The sequence below is a fragment of the Xiphophorus couchianus genome, chromosome 4 (assembly GCF_001444195.1).
Source record: "Xiphophorus couchianus chromosome 4, X_couchianus-1.0, whole genome shotgun sequence".
Taxonomy (NCBI): domain Eukaryota; kingdom Metazoa; phylum Chordata; class Actinopteri; order Cyprinodontiformes; family Poeciliidae; genus Xiphophorus; species Xiphophorus couchianus.
The window spans coordinates 27418169-27431167 of NC_040231.1; the positions used below are offsets into that span (position 1 = coordinate 27418169).

At 39.5% G+C, this 12999-nt stretch overlaps 1 protein-coding gene across 5 annotated transcripts in view; it reads right to left on the bottom strand.

Moving 5' to 3' along the window:
* Positions 1–850: 850 nt before the first annotated feature.
* The window catches only part of unc13c (unc-13 homolog C (C. elegans)), a 164028-nt gene continuing 151879 nt past the window's right edge, over positions 851–12999 (bottom strand). For all 5 annotated transcript variants that reach the window (XM_028014537.1, XM_028014536.1, XM_028014535.1 and 2 more), the window contains 4 exons: positions 10187–10334; positions 5830–5922; positions 4527–4686; positions 851–2635 (listed from right to left, as the gene is read on the bottom strand). In XM_028014537.1, coding sequence (XP_027870338.1) covers positions 2350–2635; positions 4527–4686; positions 5830–5922; positions 10187–10334 — 687 coding nt within the window. In that variant the 3' untranslated portion in view covers positions 851–2349. The remainder of the gene's footprint in view (positions 2636–4526; positions 4687–5829; positions 5923–10186; positions 10335–12999) is intronic.

Genomic DNA, 12999 nt, shown 5'->3' on the forward strand with positions numbered 1-12999 from the left:
AGGGTATGTACTGTAGCTCACTCTGCACGTTTTTACCTTAGTCATCCGAAACAAGGTGAAGCAGAACATAAACCCAATAACTGGAGACAAATCAACTGACTTCAAAATGGCTGCCTGTAATATCCAATTGGATCGCATTAAATGCAGGTTGGAGTAATTTCTGTTACTATCAACAGCTGCATGTTGCTGATTCCAGGTTTAGCTGGGTCACTTATCAAGATATCAAAACATCTCTGAAGTGATTGAGCCATGTTTTATTCTCAAATATGATCACACTTTTACTCAAAGGCCATTAACACTGACCGTTTTCAACTGGTTTTATTATACTATTATTTATATAGCCAGGCGCTGACTTTGACTGAATTTTACTTTATTCACTGAAAAATTATTTCAGAAATGAAAAAAATATTCTTTGTTTTACTGCTGATAGAAAAAGAATCAGCAGTAGCTTATATTTCTATAAGTAGGTATAGAAGTATTCCTACTCATATTTTTTTGCTACCAGCGTACTCAAAATATACAAAACCATGACTTTAAAACCTGAACATGTACCGAAGCGGGATTTTTGTGGGCGTGTGTGTGTGTGTGTACCGTTACACTCCTGCCATTTATTGAAGTCTGTGAATGTGACTTGACAAAATGTGAAAAAGTTCAAGTGGTTTTTCAAGGCACTGTAGTGCAGATGTAATTTTTCGAGGAAAACCAATGCAATTAAAAACAAGGGATTACATCTCATAACTGAGATCTAACTGCGGTTTTATGGCGCACTGCCCCTATTTGCCAAATATTCATAATTTGTATACTTTTGGCTCGAAAGATTGGAACACTATTCAAAATGACCCGAAGGTTATAACACTTTCGCACAAACTTTATGCACATAGAAGAAAAGTAGACTTTTTTCCTTTTTTTTTTACAATATCTCACTAAATATATTTACATGACATACAATTTGCCATCAGTGCAATACATAGGAATGTTGCATATTTACCAAATGTTAGACTCTTTCCTTTATGAAGAAAAATAATTCCAATGCTTAAAGTCGAAATAACCAATGTGTAAAATTACATGTGCAACTTTTATAGTTTTAAACAGCTTCACAGGAAATAAAAAACAAACAAAAAAAATCTTAGTACCACCCTATCAACAATCAAATATCAAGCCATGGGAAAAAAAAATAGATCACGTTACATATATGCCTTCATACATGTAATGAATTGCTCTGGTACAAATATTTAATATAACTTTGGCAGTTTATCAGGAGCAAAGTTGTTGGAGGAAAAATACAAAACAATAGCAAAGTGTAAGCAATGTCGTGTTAAGCTTGCCTTCCAAAGCTCATGTTCACAGTGGTCGTTCAGGAAGGCTGGACGCGAAAAAATAACTTGGAAAAACACAAAACGAAACGCTAAAAAAAAAAAAAGAGAGAGAAATTCCACTCTTTTATGCTAAGACTGTTAGCACTGGAGGCTCTCGCCAACGTTGTCATGGTTATAAAATTACAAACATCTACGAGGGTTTACATAGCAGTCATCGCCATTTTAAAAAAACAAACAAACAAACAAACAAAAAAAAACACACACAATCTGACTTCAGGTCGACGTAAAATACAAACAGTTTTGAAAGGCGAGGGACAGGACCCTGCTCGGCGGTCACTGTGGAATCAGGGGAAAGACATGATTGAGAAAGAAGACATGCACAACAGTGCAGAGTGGAAAAACAGGAAGCCGGAAAAAAAAAGAAAGTAAATTCAAACCAAGGGTGCGAAATCAAGACGTCTGCAACAATCAAAACGCCACACGGTCAGAAAATTACTTACACCAGACAAAATAACCGAGCAAATTTCATACATACTAACTTCACCATAATTCATATATGTTAATTTTGTTGTTTATGTTTTGTTTTTGTTTTTTTTCACTGGTTTGGCACTTTATTGGAACAAATCTCTGCTCAAAAAGACTAAATGTTGTACAAAAGGTATCCATGTCTCATTACAATAACTCGTAGAATATAGTACTTAATAGTGAGCATACGGTAAGTAAACACTTGTACATACTTTTAGTTTTAAAATGAACATTCCAACAGATGTTTTTACGCACATGCACAAAAAACAAACGAACACGACTCTCGCTCTCGCTGCTTCGCCACGTTTGGGCCGGCTTCCCTTCTCTTTGGATGAACTCGTTCTGATGCCGCATCCGGCATCTATCCCAAACAACGGGGCGCGCGGCCATGCTCTCTCTACGCTTCCCCCTGCATCTATCCGTTCTGAAGACGACACGACTCTTAATACCTCAATTTTTTTTTGTTTTTCGGGTTGTTTTGTTTTTTTTTTGCCTAGTTTACTCCGGACTATGACACTTCCTCCGCTGATCGGGTGTCCGTCTTGAGACGCACAAACTCTTTGGCCACCTCGTCGTTGGTCCTTTGAGAGAGTATCCTCATGATGGTGAGGCCCGTTTCGTCCATGGTGATGCTCTTTACCAGCGGGTAGCAGGCCGAGCAGCTGCCCTTCTCCGCCAGCTCCCGGAGCGGGATGACCGTCATGCCGATGATGCGGTCCTCGCGGGCAAAGCAGTAATCCTTCACCGAGACGTGGAGCTCGTAGACCTCCGGACCGTGTTCGTTACTCAGAATACTGAGAGAGATGAGCAGATCATAGAGGGGTTCAGTCAGAGTGTCGGGTAAAGTGCCCAAAAATTAAGAGTAGCACCACTTCCAACATAACATCTACTCAAGTAGAAGTAAAAGAAAAAGAAAAGAAGAATAAACATTGCTTCCTAACGGGAGCAGGAATTGGGTCTTAAATTTGGGAAAGATTATTGGGCTAAAGTAACTGACCGGATTTGTACATCATCATTCAGTTTTAAGACTGCATAAAGACTTCATATTTCAAAATCAAGACTATCAAAACAGAAAAAAAAAGTAAAAACAAGCCGTCCAAAGAAAGGACTCGAGTAAGAGTAATGAAGTGTCGTTGTCGTTTTTCGGGGAACCAATAAGCATCCTTAAAATGACTGGCGCGATGCCTGGAGTACAGCAGCTCTTTCCCTCCCGGAGCTGCTGCCTGGTGCCGGTTCAGAGCGAACGGCGGGGAAAAGCACTGCAGGTGTATTTATACAGGTGAGCGGATAGACTGAACACTGCGGGCGGCTGCACATTAGATAGTTAACCTAAGTGTAGCTTTACGGACGAATCAGAAAATTTATTTTATATCATCCCGGTCTCAACAAATGGGTGGCGGAGCTTATTGTGGCGGCACGTAGGTGGTAGATGTTTCTGTGTGTGACGAACGAAGGTGACAAATCCCATCGCTAACATGAACACAAAAGCTATAAATGTCTGGGCAAAGTGAGAGTTCATCTATTAAACTCACTGAAGATGAATACAGAAATGAAAAGCTGGACTATAGACTTTTTTTTTTGTACCCCTCCAGGGGGTCTTTTTTTTGTGGGCTCTAGTGTCCCTTATGTGACAGTAGGCTGACAGGAAACCAGGAAGGAGAGGGGGGAAGACATGTGGCAAATATCGTCGGGTCCGGGAGTCGAACCCGCGACGGCCGCATCGAGGACTGAAGGCCTCCAAATACGGGTCGCGCTAACCACTACGCCACCACGGCACGCCCCTATAGACATTTTTATAAGAGTATTTGTGAGCCTGTCTCTACAAGTTCAGATTTTTGTATAACTTTTCTTCAGGTTAACTTAGAAAGTGAGCCATTATTGTTACAGGCTAACTTTCTAAACTACTGAAAAGTTATTGTTAGAGAAGCTCAAATGTGAAAAATTGGACCCATGTTGATATGCGATAGCAACACTGCTGTTATGTTGGATTTACCAATGTTTTATTCTATCTTTTTTTTTATCCGATTACTCGATTAATTGTAAGAATAGTCAATAGATTACTCGATTACTAAAATATTAGTTGACAACAGCCCTAACTGAATGAGAAGGTTATTCATCACCAATGGCACAGCCATATTTCAACATGACGTTACTGGGTGCACTGAGCTAAAATGATGAAAAGAGCATGAAACAGAAAGAGATTAGCCTTTTTAGTCTCCAGACTTACAAGTAATTTGAGGATTTTTGGTATGTGCTGTAGACGTCTAGTCTAAATTTCTTTAAACATTGTCAACAATACCATGACAAGATTTGGTTATTGTTTTTGGGCTTCTTTTTACCAGTTAGTGACATGCAGTAAATTCTGGATTTTTGAATCGCGGTTTTACGTCAGCTGGCTCAGCTTTTCGCTTTGCGGGCTGTATTTGAAGACTGCAGTCCTCTTCAGATAGCCGGTACTTAAATTTTGTTACTGTTGTTTAAAGCAGAAATACATTAGGGACTTCTAAATAATTAAGATACTCGTTAAACCTCTCAGTGAGGTAATAAAGGGACAGGTGGAAACCGTGCAAAGAACTCCTCAATTGTTTGACTTACGGCTGCATCATATTTAGACAAAAAAAACCCCCAAAGGACAAACCCTTACAAGCCATGTTTTGTGAAACCCAAACAGAGCTTGATACTCACTACTGGAATGTTTCATTGTACTTTGGCGACCAGTTGTTGTTCTTGGTCTTGGTGCTAAATTTGCGCTTCTTGTCAGCCAGATGTGGACCAATGGCGCTGACCTCCACGAACGGCCGGAACATGGCATTGGTCTGCCACATGAGCTTGTTTACGCCAACCACTGAAATGAAGAAACAATTGTAGAAACACCAACAAAAAAAAAAACGCAGAGTGGTGAATTTAAAAATCTGATATTTTTCCAATAAGTGAATGTACATAATAGGGAGGGAGCAATTGCTGAGAAAAGAAGAGTCAAAGTTGGATTTTTTTTGTTGTCTCAAATTCAATTATAAAGATCACCCATTGAAAAAAAATAAATTAAGTGTAATATAAATTTTTTTTACCAAAGATCAATTTCAAGGAAATTATAGTTTTTTTGTTTGTAGGTTTTTTTCAGTGGACATAAAAAATGTAAATTCCATTTTTTATGTCCAAATGAGTAAATGAGTAGGTTGTCGTCATTGATCCTTAATTTCTGAGAAATAAAAAAAACATAATTGCACAAATATTGATTGAAATGGTTAGTATTGGAGTTAATAATCAGATACAAAAATGTTTTGGAGGAATTTTTTGGTTTCTGACACTATTGCATGATTAAACACTCCCCGGGTCAAATTGACCCACAAACAGTTTTGCTGTACCCTAGAGACAAACATAACAGGAGGGTTAAAAATATAAAGAAATATTTATTAGCTCACACATTTTACAATCTGTCTTAAAGAACCTGTTGGATTTGAAGATAGCGGACTTGTGACTGTGGTAAATGAAGCTCAGTTGGAGATAAAATCGAGTATCAACAGGCAAAAAACTAACAAGTAAATTGTCCGCCGTATTCATCATCTTGGTTGAGTGCGTAAACATTTCTTATCATGCTTCAGACTACATTCCAACGAGATCCGTCAGAATATCAAATTGTTAAACTGATGAGACACCGGTATGGCAGAAGACGTCACGTCATGATTGGAGTCATCTAAATTTAATTGCAATAAACCCAACAGTTGTTCAAATGTTTCAAATAAACACTGCCGTCCTAGCTTTGTGACAAAACAGACACTCTTATAAATAAGGTTGAGTTTAATGCAAGCTACCAGGCCGATGTCTGAAACATTTACGGTCTTCAGCGCGATTACTTCAACCTGGAGTGTTTTTCACCTTCGGTTTCTGTCTGAAGGGACAGTTTCCAGCAGAGACGCTCCCGTTAGGAGCTGAATCTGCAGAGAACACTTCTGACTCGGCGGGCCCCGAGCGTGGGAGGGAAGCTTACCCTTAACGCTGATTTTGTGTTCTCCTGTGCCAGGGTGAGAGATGAGAGTCACTTGCATTGACACCTCCCCCACGGATCCGTTGGATGACTGACCTGGAGACACACCAAAAACAGCAACGGGAACATTGGAGGGAGGCATGATGAAAACCGGAGTGGAACGGCGGGGAAGGATGCCAGGAAGAGCAGAAAGACGGAGAGGAGACGCCAGCAAACAATCTAAACCTGTGGGTGAAGCTTTTTTTTTTTCCTAACATTTTTTTTAGAAATATGTATAGATGAGATATCCAGAAATACGTCCTGAGAGCTGCGTATAAACACCTCACCACGTCGAAGCAGAAAGATTATAACGTGAAGGATGGACTAGATTATACACCAATCGCAAAAGAAAAGCAAACACTGCCAAGCTTTGACTTCAGGCAAAACCAAAACAGAGAGAAAAAAAATAAAAACAGAACTGAACCGTAATGTGTTTGTTTTGAAAAGGACTGGAACAGCAGATGGAAAAGACGAGGTAAACTAAATAAATATAATATCCCACGTGAAGATGAAAAGGAATATAAATGATCTTTAATGTACGGTGCTGCATAAAAACGTTGTTTTCTTTGGAGCTACTTTCAGATTTTGTTACGTTTCAGCGGCACACGTCAATGGATTTTATAGCAAGTTTATGCAACAGATAAATACAAAGTAGAACGTCATTTGAAAAGGAAGGAAAGTCATTGTTTTTTCAAAATTACTCTGGAAACGGTGGGATTTATTTGCATTCAGCCTCGTTTTACCCCTAATAACTTGTGAGGAGAAACCTATGGGGCCCACAAGTCCTGCCTATCAGTCAACAGAATTAGGCTGTTTGTATTTTAGTCCTGATAAATAAGGAATGAAGTTGGGAAGAAATGCAACACAAAACTGGCTTTTATCTCCTCATTTTACCACGGCTTCATCAATCACACAGAAATGGAGAGATTATCTCACTTCTGCAAATCTACCGCAGCGTTGCCATCCCCTCAAGTACCAGGGTGAGTTACTTTGATTTTGCCCTAAAACACTCCTAAAAGCACTTAATGGAACCAGAAAAAAAAGCACTTTTCTTTGGCAAAGGAGATAATTAATGAAGGTTTTTTTTATTTATTTATTTATTTTTATTAAGCTGTAGAGAAAGAAAATATATACATCATTTAAAGTTTTAGAAGGAAGAAAGCATAAAACTGTTTAAAGAACAAAAGTAGTTGCACAAAATAAATGTTGAAAAATCAAACTATAAGCACTTTGTTATTCGAGGCCCACTTACAGAAACAATTTGATGTTCTTTTTATATCAATTAGTTACGGTTCACTCAAAGAGGGACGGACAATCACAAAGAATTTCTGCGTGATTTGGGGGAGCTCCGCCCACTTCACCTGTCTTATTGTTTCCACCAAGATGGGTGAGAAAAAAACAAACAACTCCTGTAACTACACATTTTGGTTAAAATGTGTAGTTACATGTATTGTTTGACAAAATAACAGACAATTTAATAAATAAGCAGACGGAGTGGGATTAATGTTAAAAAAAGCAAAGGTAGTTACGATACAACAGTGAGCCGGGTCAGGAGTTGAACTGAGAAAACGTGGTAATAGAAAAAAAAAAAAAGATCAGTGAAGATGAGATGTTGATTAGATCTGTTATTTTTTTGCACAAATATTATTCCCTCTCCATATTCACAAGTTATTGACGTTTGGACTTTTAGCTGCACACCATTCAAGTGGGATGACTGTAAATGAAAGTATTTATGTCCCACTGAGGCTTTGAAGTGGCTGTTAAACTTCACCTCATTAAATTCTCAATTTCACTGATGATTTCGTTTTATTAATTCAATTAAAAATAGATTAAACGTATGACTATAGATTCATTACAAATCTATATAGATTGTTTACCTCTAATTAAAAAAAAACTAATTCAGTTCCTTAGAAAACATAAGATTTTGAAACAAAAATCTCAGCCTATATAAGCACTCAATGCGTGGGGGTAGTAAAAATATGAGGTGTTTCATTTCAAAAATGAGTTTCTGAACGAGATGATCTTTTCATGACGTCCTAATTCATGGAGACTGTGACACCGTGAGAGCGACTTTGACAGAACCAAACCAGAAACAATCTGCCGTCGCCATCGGAGCACAGGGGCGGCCGATTAATGAAAACGGCGTCGCAAAACAAGCCGCCGCCGCCGTAAAGCCCCGTCGAGCACACCTCACTACCTGCGGACATCTTTACCGGAACGCCGCAGATAAAGAGTGACAGCGCGGTGAGAAACCTGCGACGGGGTCGAAATGGGATGAGAGACGGGCGAGGCGGCGGTGGGGAGGGGAGAGGAGTAACACGGAGCAATCTCAAAATAGCACACGGCGAAAAAGCCGCACAAACCCGGCCCCATCTGCCAGTCAGGGGAAAGCAGCGTGGCTGGTTGGCCTGCTGGCTGCCTGGCTGGCAGACAAGCCTCTTCCCGCAGCCTTTCTGCTTCCTCACTGCCTGCATGTAGAGTGTCCTGCAAGGCTAAGCACACTGAGCTCAAGCAGGAGCTATGAGCTTCGATGCCCCACTGGGTCGCAAGTCCCTAGTGGGGCTATTTGGACACCTGAGGGGATTTCTGCCTTGTTATGCAGAGTTATAGCAGGGGTGTTGGGGAGGGGGGATGAGGGGGGGGAGCATGTAAAGGCAGAAAAAATGAGGCAATAATAAATGAGGTCAATGATGAGAAGGAGAAAACCGAAGCACAGGGGATTTTAAGATTTACATTAACGCATTTGTCAAAAAGCAGCGCTTCGAAAATTAATATAAAAAGAAAAAAAAAAACACGGAAAACAGAATGGAATTAAATATCTGAGGCTAACGGAGCGCAAATACCTCTTCATAATGGAACAGATGGATTATAAGAAGACGGGAAGGGATGAAAACAAATGCCTAACGATGATACAAAAGCTACGATGTAACTACAGCTGAGACCGAAGGGATCGACTGGACTTGCAGCAATCAATTTCAAACAGTGGCGCTTTAACTAAAAACAAATGGAGGAGAGGTGGTTGCCGTTCTCACTCAGACGTTAGAGAGACACAGTGAATAACAGCGACGACAAAATATTCTGTCGCTGAGCCAGTTCACACGCTCAATATGGATGTTTACTATCAGGCGCCAAATGAAAGTATCATCTACACATCACAATCTGTCTTCTGTTTTCACATTCATTCTGCTACTTCCACCATGTTTTTTTAATTATTATTATTATTTATTTATTTTTATAATGGCTCCCTTGGCGCCTGAACCTAACCACAGGTTTTGAACACAATGCAGCACGGAAGCCGGGCATGTTCCAAAACTTCCATTTAATTTAGTTTATTTGGAGCAGGGGTGTCAAACTCATTTTCGTTTCGGGCCAAATCGAGATCACAAATGGTCTTAAAGGGCCAGTAGGGCCAGAATGTATTGGGGAAAGAAAAAATGAAAAAAACTTTAATAAAACTGCTAAAATATCAATGAATCCTTAAAATTAAATAATATTATTGAACATTTTCTGATTCTTTTTGTGATTTTTTTTTTTTGCAGTAAAAATCAAAGTGTTCGTGGTGCTAATTTGGAAATATTTGCAAACATTTGTAAAATGCAAACTTTTTATAAAGATCACGGACTATAATCTGATATTATTTAAGGCTGAGGCAGCTGTTTAGTACAAGTAAAACAGTTTTTGACCATTTTTGAAAAAAATCTGCAGTTAATCCCAATTATGCATTAGCGCCAAAAGAAGTGTGGGGGTTTGTTGATTTTGGCGCGAATTTCCAAGATAATTCTCAAGAAACTGGAGGGACTGATTGATATAATTTGGCAGGAAGCAAATTAAAAACTGCATTGATTTGACTGAAAACATAATATTCAAGCACACTCAGTGTTTAGTCTAGAATCTAGAGGGCCACATATAAAGCTTCGTCGGCCTGGATTTGGCCCATGTGACTTGAGTTTGACACCTGATTTAGAGCTAAATCGCAATAAATATCGTCTCAAGCGCAACGTAATCAGACTAATCCAGATATATTGAATATGGAAGATGTTGACATGTAACATGCATTCAGCTTCTATGCATCACAAACCTGGAACAAACTTCCAGAAAACTACAAAACAACCGAAACACTGATTTAACTTAAGGCTAAAAACCCACTTGAAAATCTTGATGATGGCATTTGACAAAAATTTTATGTTTATTGCCGTTTCTTAAGTGGTTACCGTATTATGTTTTGTTTTTATTCTTTTAACTGCCTTGTTCCTGAAAAGTGCTGTACAAACAAACTTATAGCATAGGGGGGTTTATCAAAATAAATTGTCCGAATCCTTACCTTGAGAGTTTTGGGTGCATATATACTTTTTGATCAAGGCATCTGTAGGTTGAGTGTAAAGGCTGAGAGCATATTTGAGCGATTTCATGTCAGGGCTCTTTTCCAGGAAGGTTTTCTTCAGTCCATTCCCACCAGCATGGAAGTATTGCTGCAAGAAAAGATGAGAGACGCCCATTACCCTGGGCTCTTCAAAGAGAACGTAGGATTTCTTCAAAATAACTTCAAAAAGAAAACCTCTTCAGCAGTTTTGCACAGCAGCAAGTTGCAAATGGCCGATAAATAAGACAGGATTATATGGACAATGTGCATTTTTAAACTCAAGAAGCACACACACCCGCCCACGCCCACACACACAAAAAGACATTAATAGCAACTTCGCTAGCTAATTACTAAGTATTTGAATCTGAAGCTGCTGCCTGGATGGCTGAAGTGCTTTCTGTGCTGATAAGCGTGGTGGCCGGGGATAAACAAAGCTTTGCTCTCTTTTGAAACCATGTCCCCACTCCTACGTGTGAAAAGTGGGCGGACAGATGAAGTCAGACCTTATCAGGAAAGAAAGTTGGGAAGAGAGAGAACATTCGAACTTGGAGGCAAATCTGTGGGGCCTTTCTGTGTTTTGGTTTTACTTTGAACAAGCAATTATATGAAAAAACAAAAACGTTTAATGTCAAATGTCAACTATTAAAGAAACATGGAGATGAAAGAGTGTTGCCGTGTCCATGTTAAAGGTGCAGCGTTATGGGTTTTCCAGCCACAGAGTTTCATTTTATAGTACACATGTTAACTCTGTCATCTTCAGTTGTTATAAAAATCCTGTATGAATCAAACATGGCTTAAAAGAAATTTGACATTGCAACTGAACACCTTGAAATTGGGTCTCTGTCTCTTTAAGAAAGTCCTGCTTTTTCCAACACTTTGCAATCACAACATCGTTCCTCTATTAACCCTTTAACAACCTTTAACAACCAGCATTGTACTGAGAGGTAGCTCCTATAATGAGCTCATCAAATGCGCAGTTCCACCAGGTTATTGCTAATTGCTGCTGCTAGTCTGAAGGAGCCGAGTGAGGAAGTCGTGGGGGAGGGATGCTCTGTGAGGCAGAAGCTCCAAGGAGGAGCTGCATCCTCAAAGGCGGGGCTAGGTCCACCCAGGTGTTTTGCGCAGCTGAATGGTTGCCATGGGAAATTCAAGAATTTCTCCAACATGCATGAAAGAATCCAGGCGACACTCCGAACATGTTTTTGATGAGGAAATAACATTATAACTTGATGTAAAGCTCAAAAAAGTTGATTTTACATAACACTGTCTCTTTAATAGAAAGATGAGTAAAAGAAGAAAGCTTGGCCAATAAAGGCGCACAAGCAAGAGAGATAATAGCAGCCAGGACAGGATGGTAAAGAAAACCCTCATTCAATAGTTTACAGGAGCTGGAATCAATTCTTCAAGAGCCACAAATGTATCCAGGACACAGACTGAACATGGCAGACTATGACCGCCATGTTCCTGATGTGAAGTCTCTACTGAGCTGTTAGGTTTCTTACCTGTCACCCAGGTAACAAACCTGGGTGACAGGTAATCTTTCAGGTAAGAAACCTGAAAGATTAGGAGAAAAACAGAGGATTGGTGCTCTTGTTCTGTTTTCAGGTGAAGGTAAATTGATCCATTTCCTTGAGAATCAAGTTCCCAGAGTTACAAAGAGTGAAGGTCTTTAAGGTCCAGTGTGAAGTTTGCACAGTCAGTGATAATTCAGTGTCCATGTCACCAGTATCCTGATGTTTCTGTCTTGTTTTTTTTGTTTGCAGCTTTGGCTTCCCTAACACCTCAGCAGAGCCACAAGTTGATTGCCTCCATGGCTCCTCACACTGTTGACCATAAATCAAGCCAAAGGAGCTTCAACCAAGTGTTGGGTAACTACAGTGTACGAAAAATCAAGGTATTTTTCTGTAGGCTGACATTTTTATTTTGTGATTTTGTTTTGTCAAATTTTCTGACAAACTCAAATTTGAGAGTTTTTCCTTTGCCGACAGTCACAATCATTACAATGAACAGTAAACTTGACATTTAAAACTCTGTTAGCAACGTACGCTGTATACGAGTTTCACTTTGTGAGCTCAACTGAAATGAAATAAAATCAGAATTTATGTTCCCAGACACTGATAAGCAGCTGAAGTCCCACGTCTACCACAGGCTCAGGGCAGGGGGAAAAAAACAAAACAACGAACCCATAAAGTCAACCTGGCAACCAGCATCTGAGCTGCATCTTTATCACACATGGCAACACCTGTCCAGGCAAGATGTCTGTAAATATTTTATCTCTTATCCTGCTGTCCTATCAGAGCTCGCGTTATTCCAGCACAGTAGGAGGCGACCCATGAAGGCCCCATGAGTCATAAAATAAGACCAACATGTCAACTACAAAATGATATGATGTGCAAGGATGAGTCAGAGGTGCAGGGAAAACATGACTTAGGTTTTAATAGAAGCTACGCTGATGCATGTTGGATAATTTCAAGAGAGTTTTAATTTTTTTTTCAACTTGCTTGTCTGCTTGCATCATATAAATTTGGCTTTTCTACTTTTAGGTGGTGGTATAAAGTTTCACTTGATTTCCTCAGAAAGTCTCCACACCAACGCAGGTAAATTCTAAGGAGAACCAGCGTCCGTCTGCAGAAATCGTGCCTTCGTCTCTGAGCTGAGTTTCCCCCCTTGCAATCTATTGCAGTTTTAACCAACAACAAAAAGATGCTGTTTTATCACTGGCATAGAAAAAAAAATCATTTTAAAGATAAGCATTGCTTCACATTGGAATACGT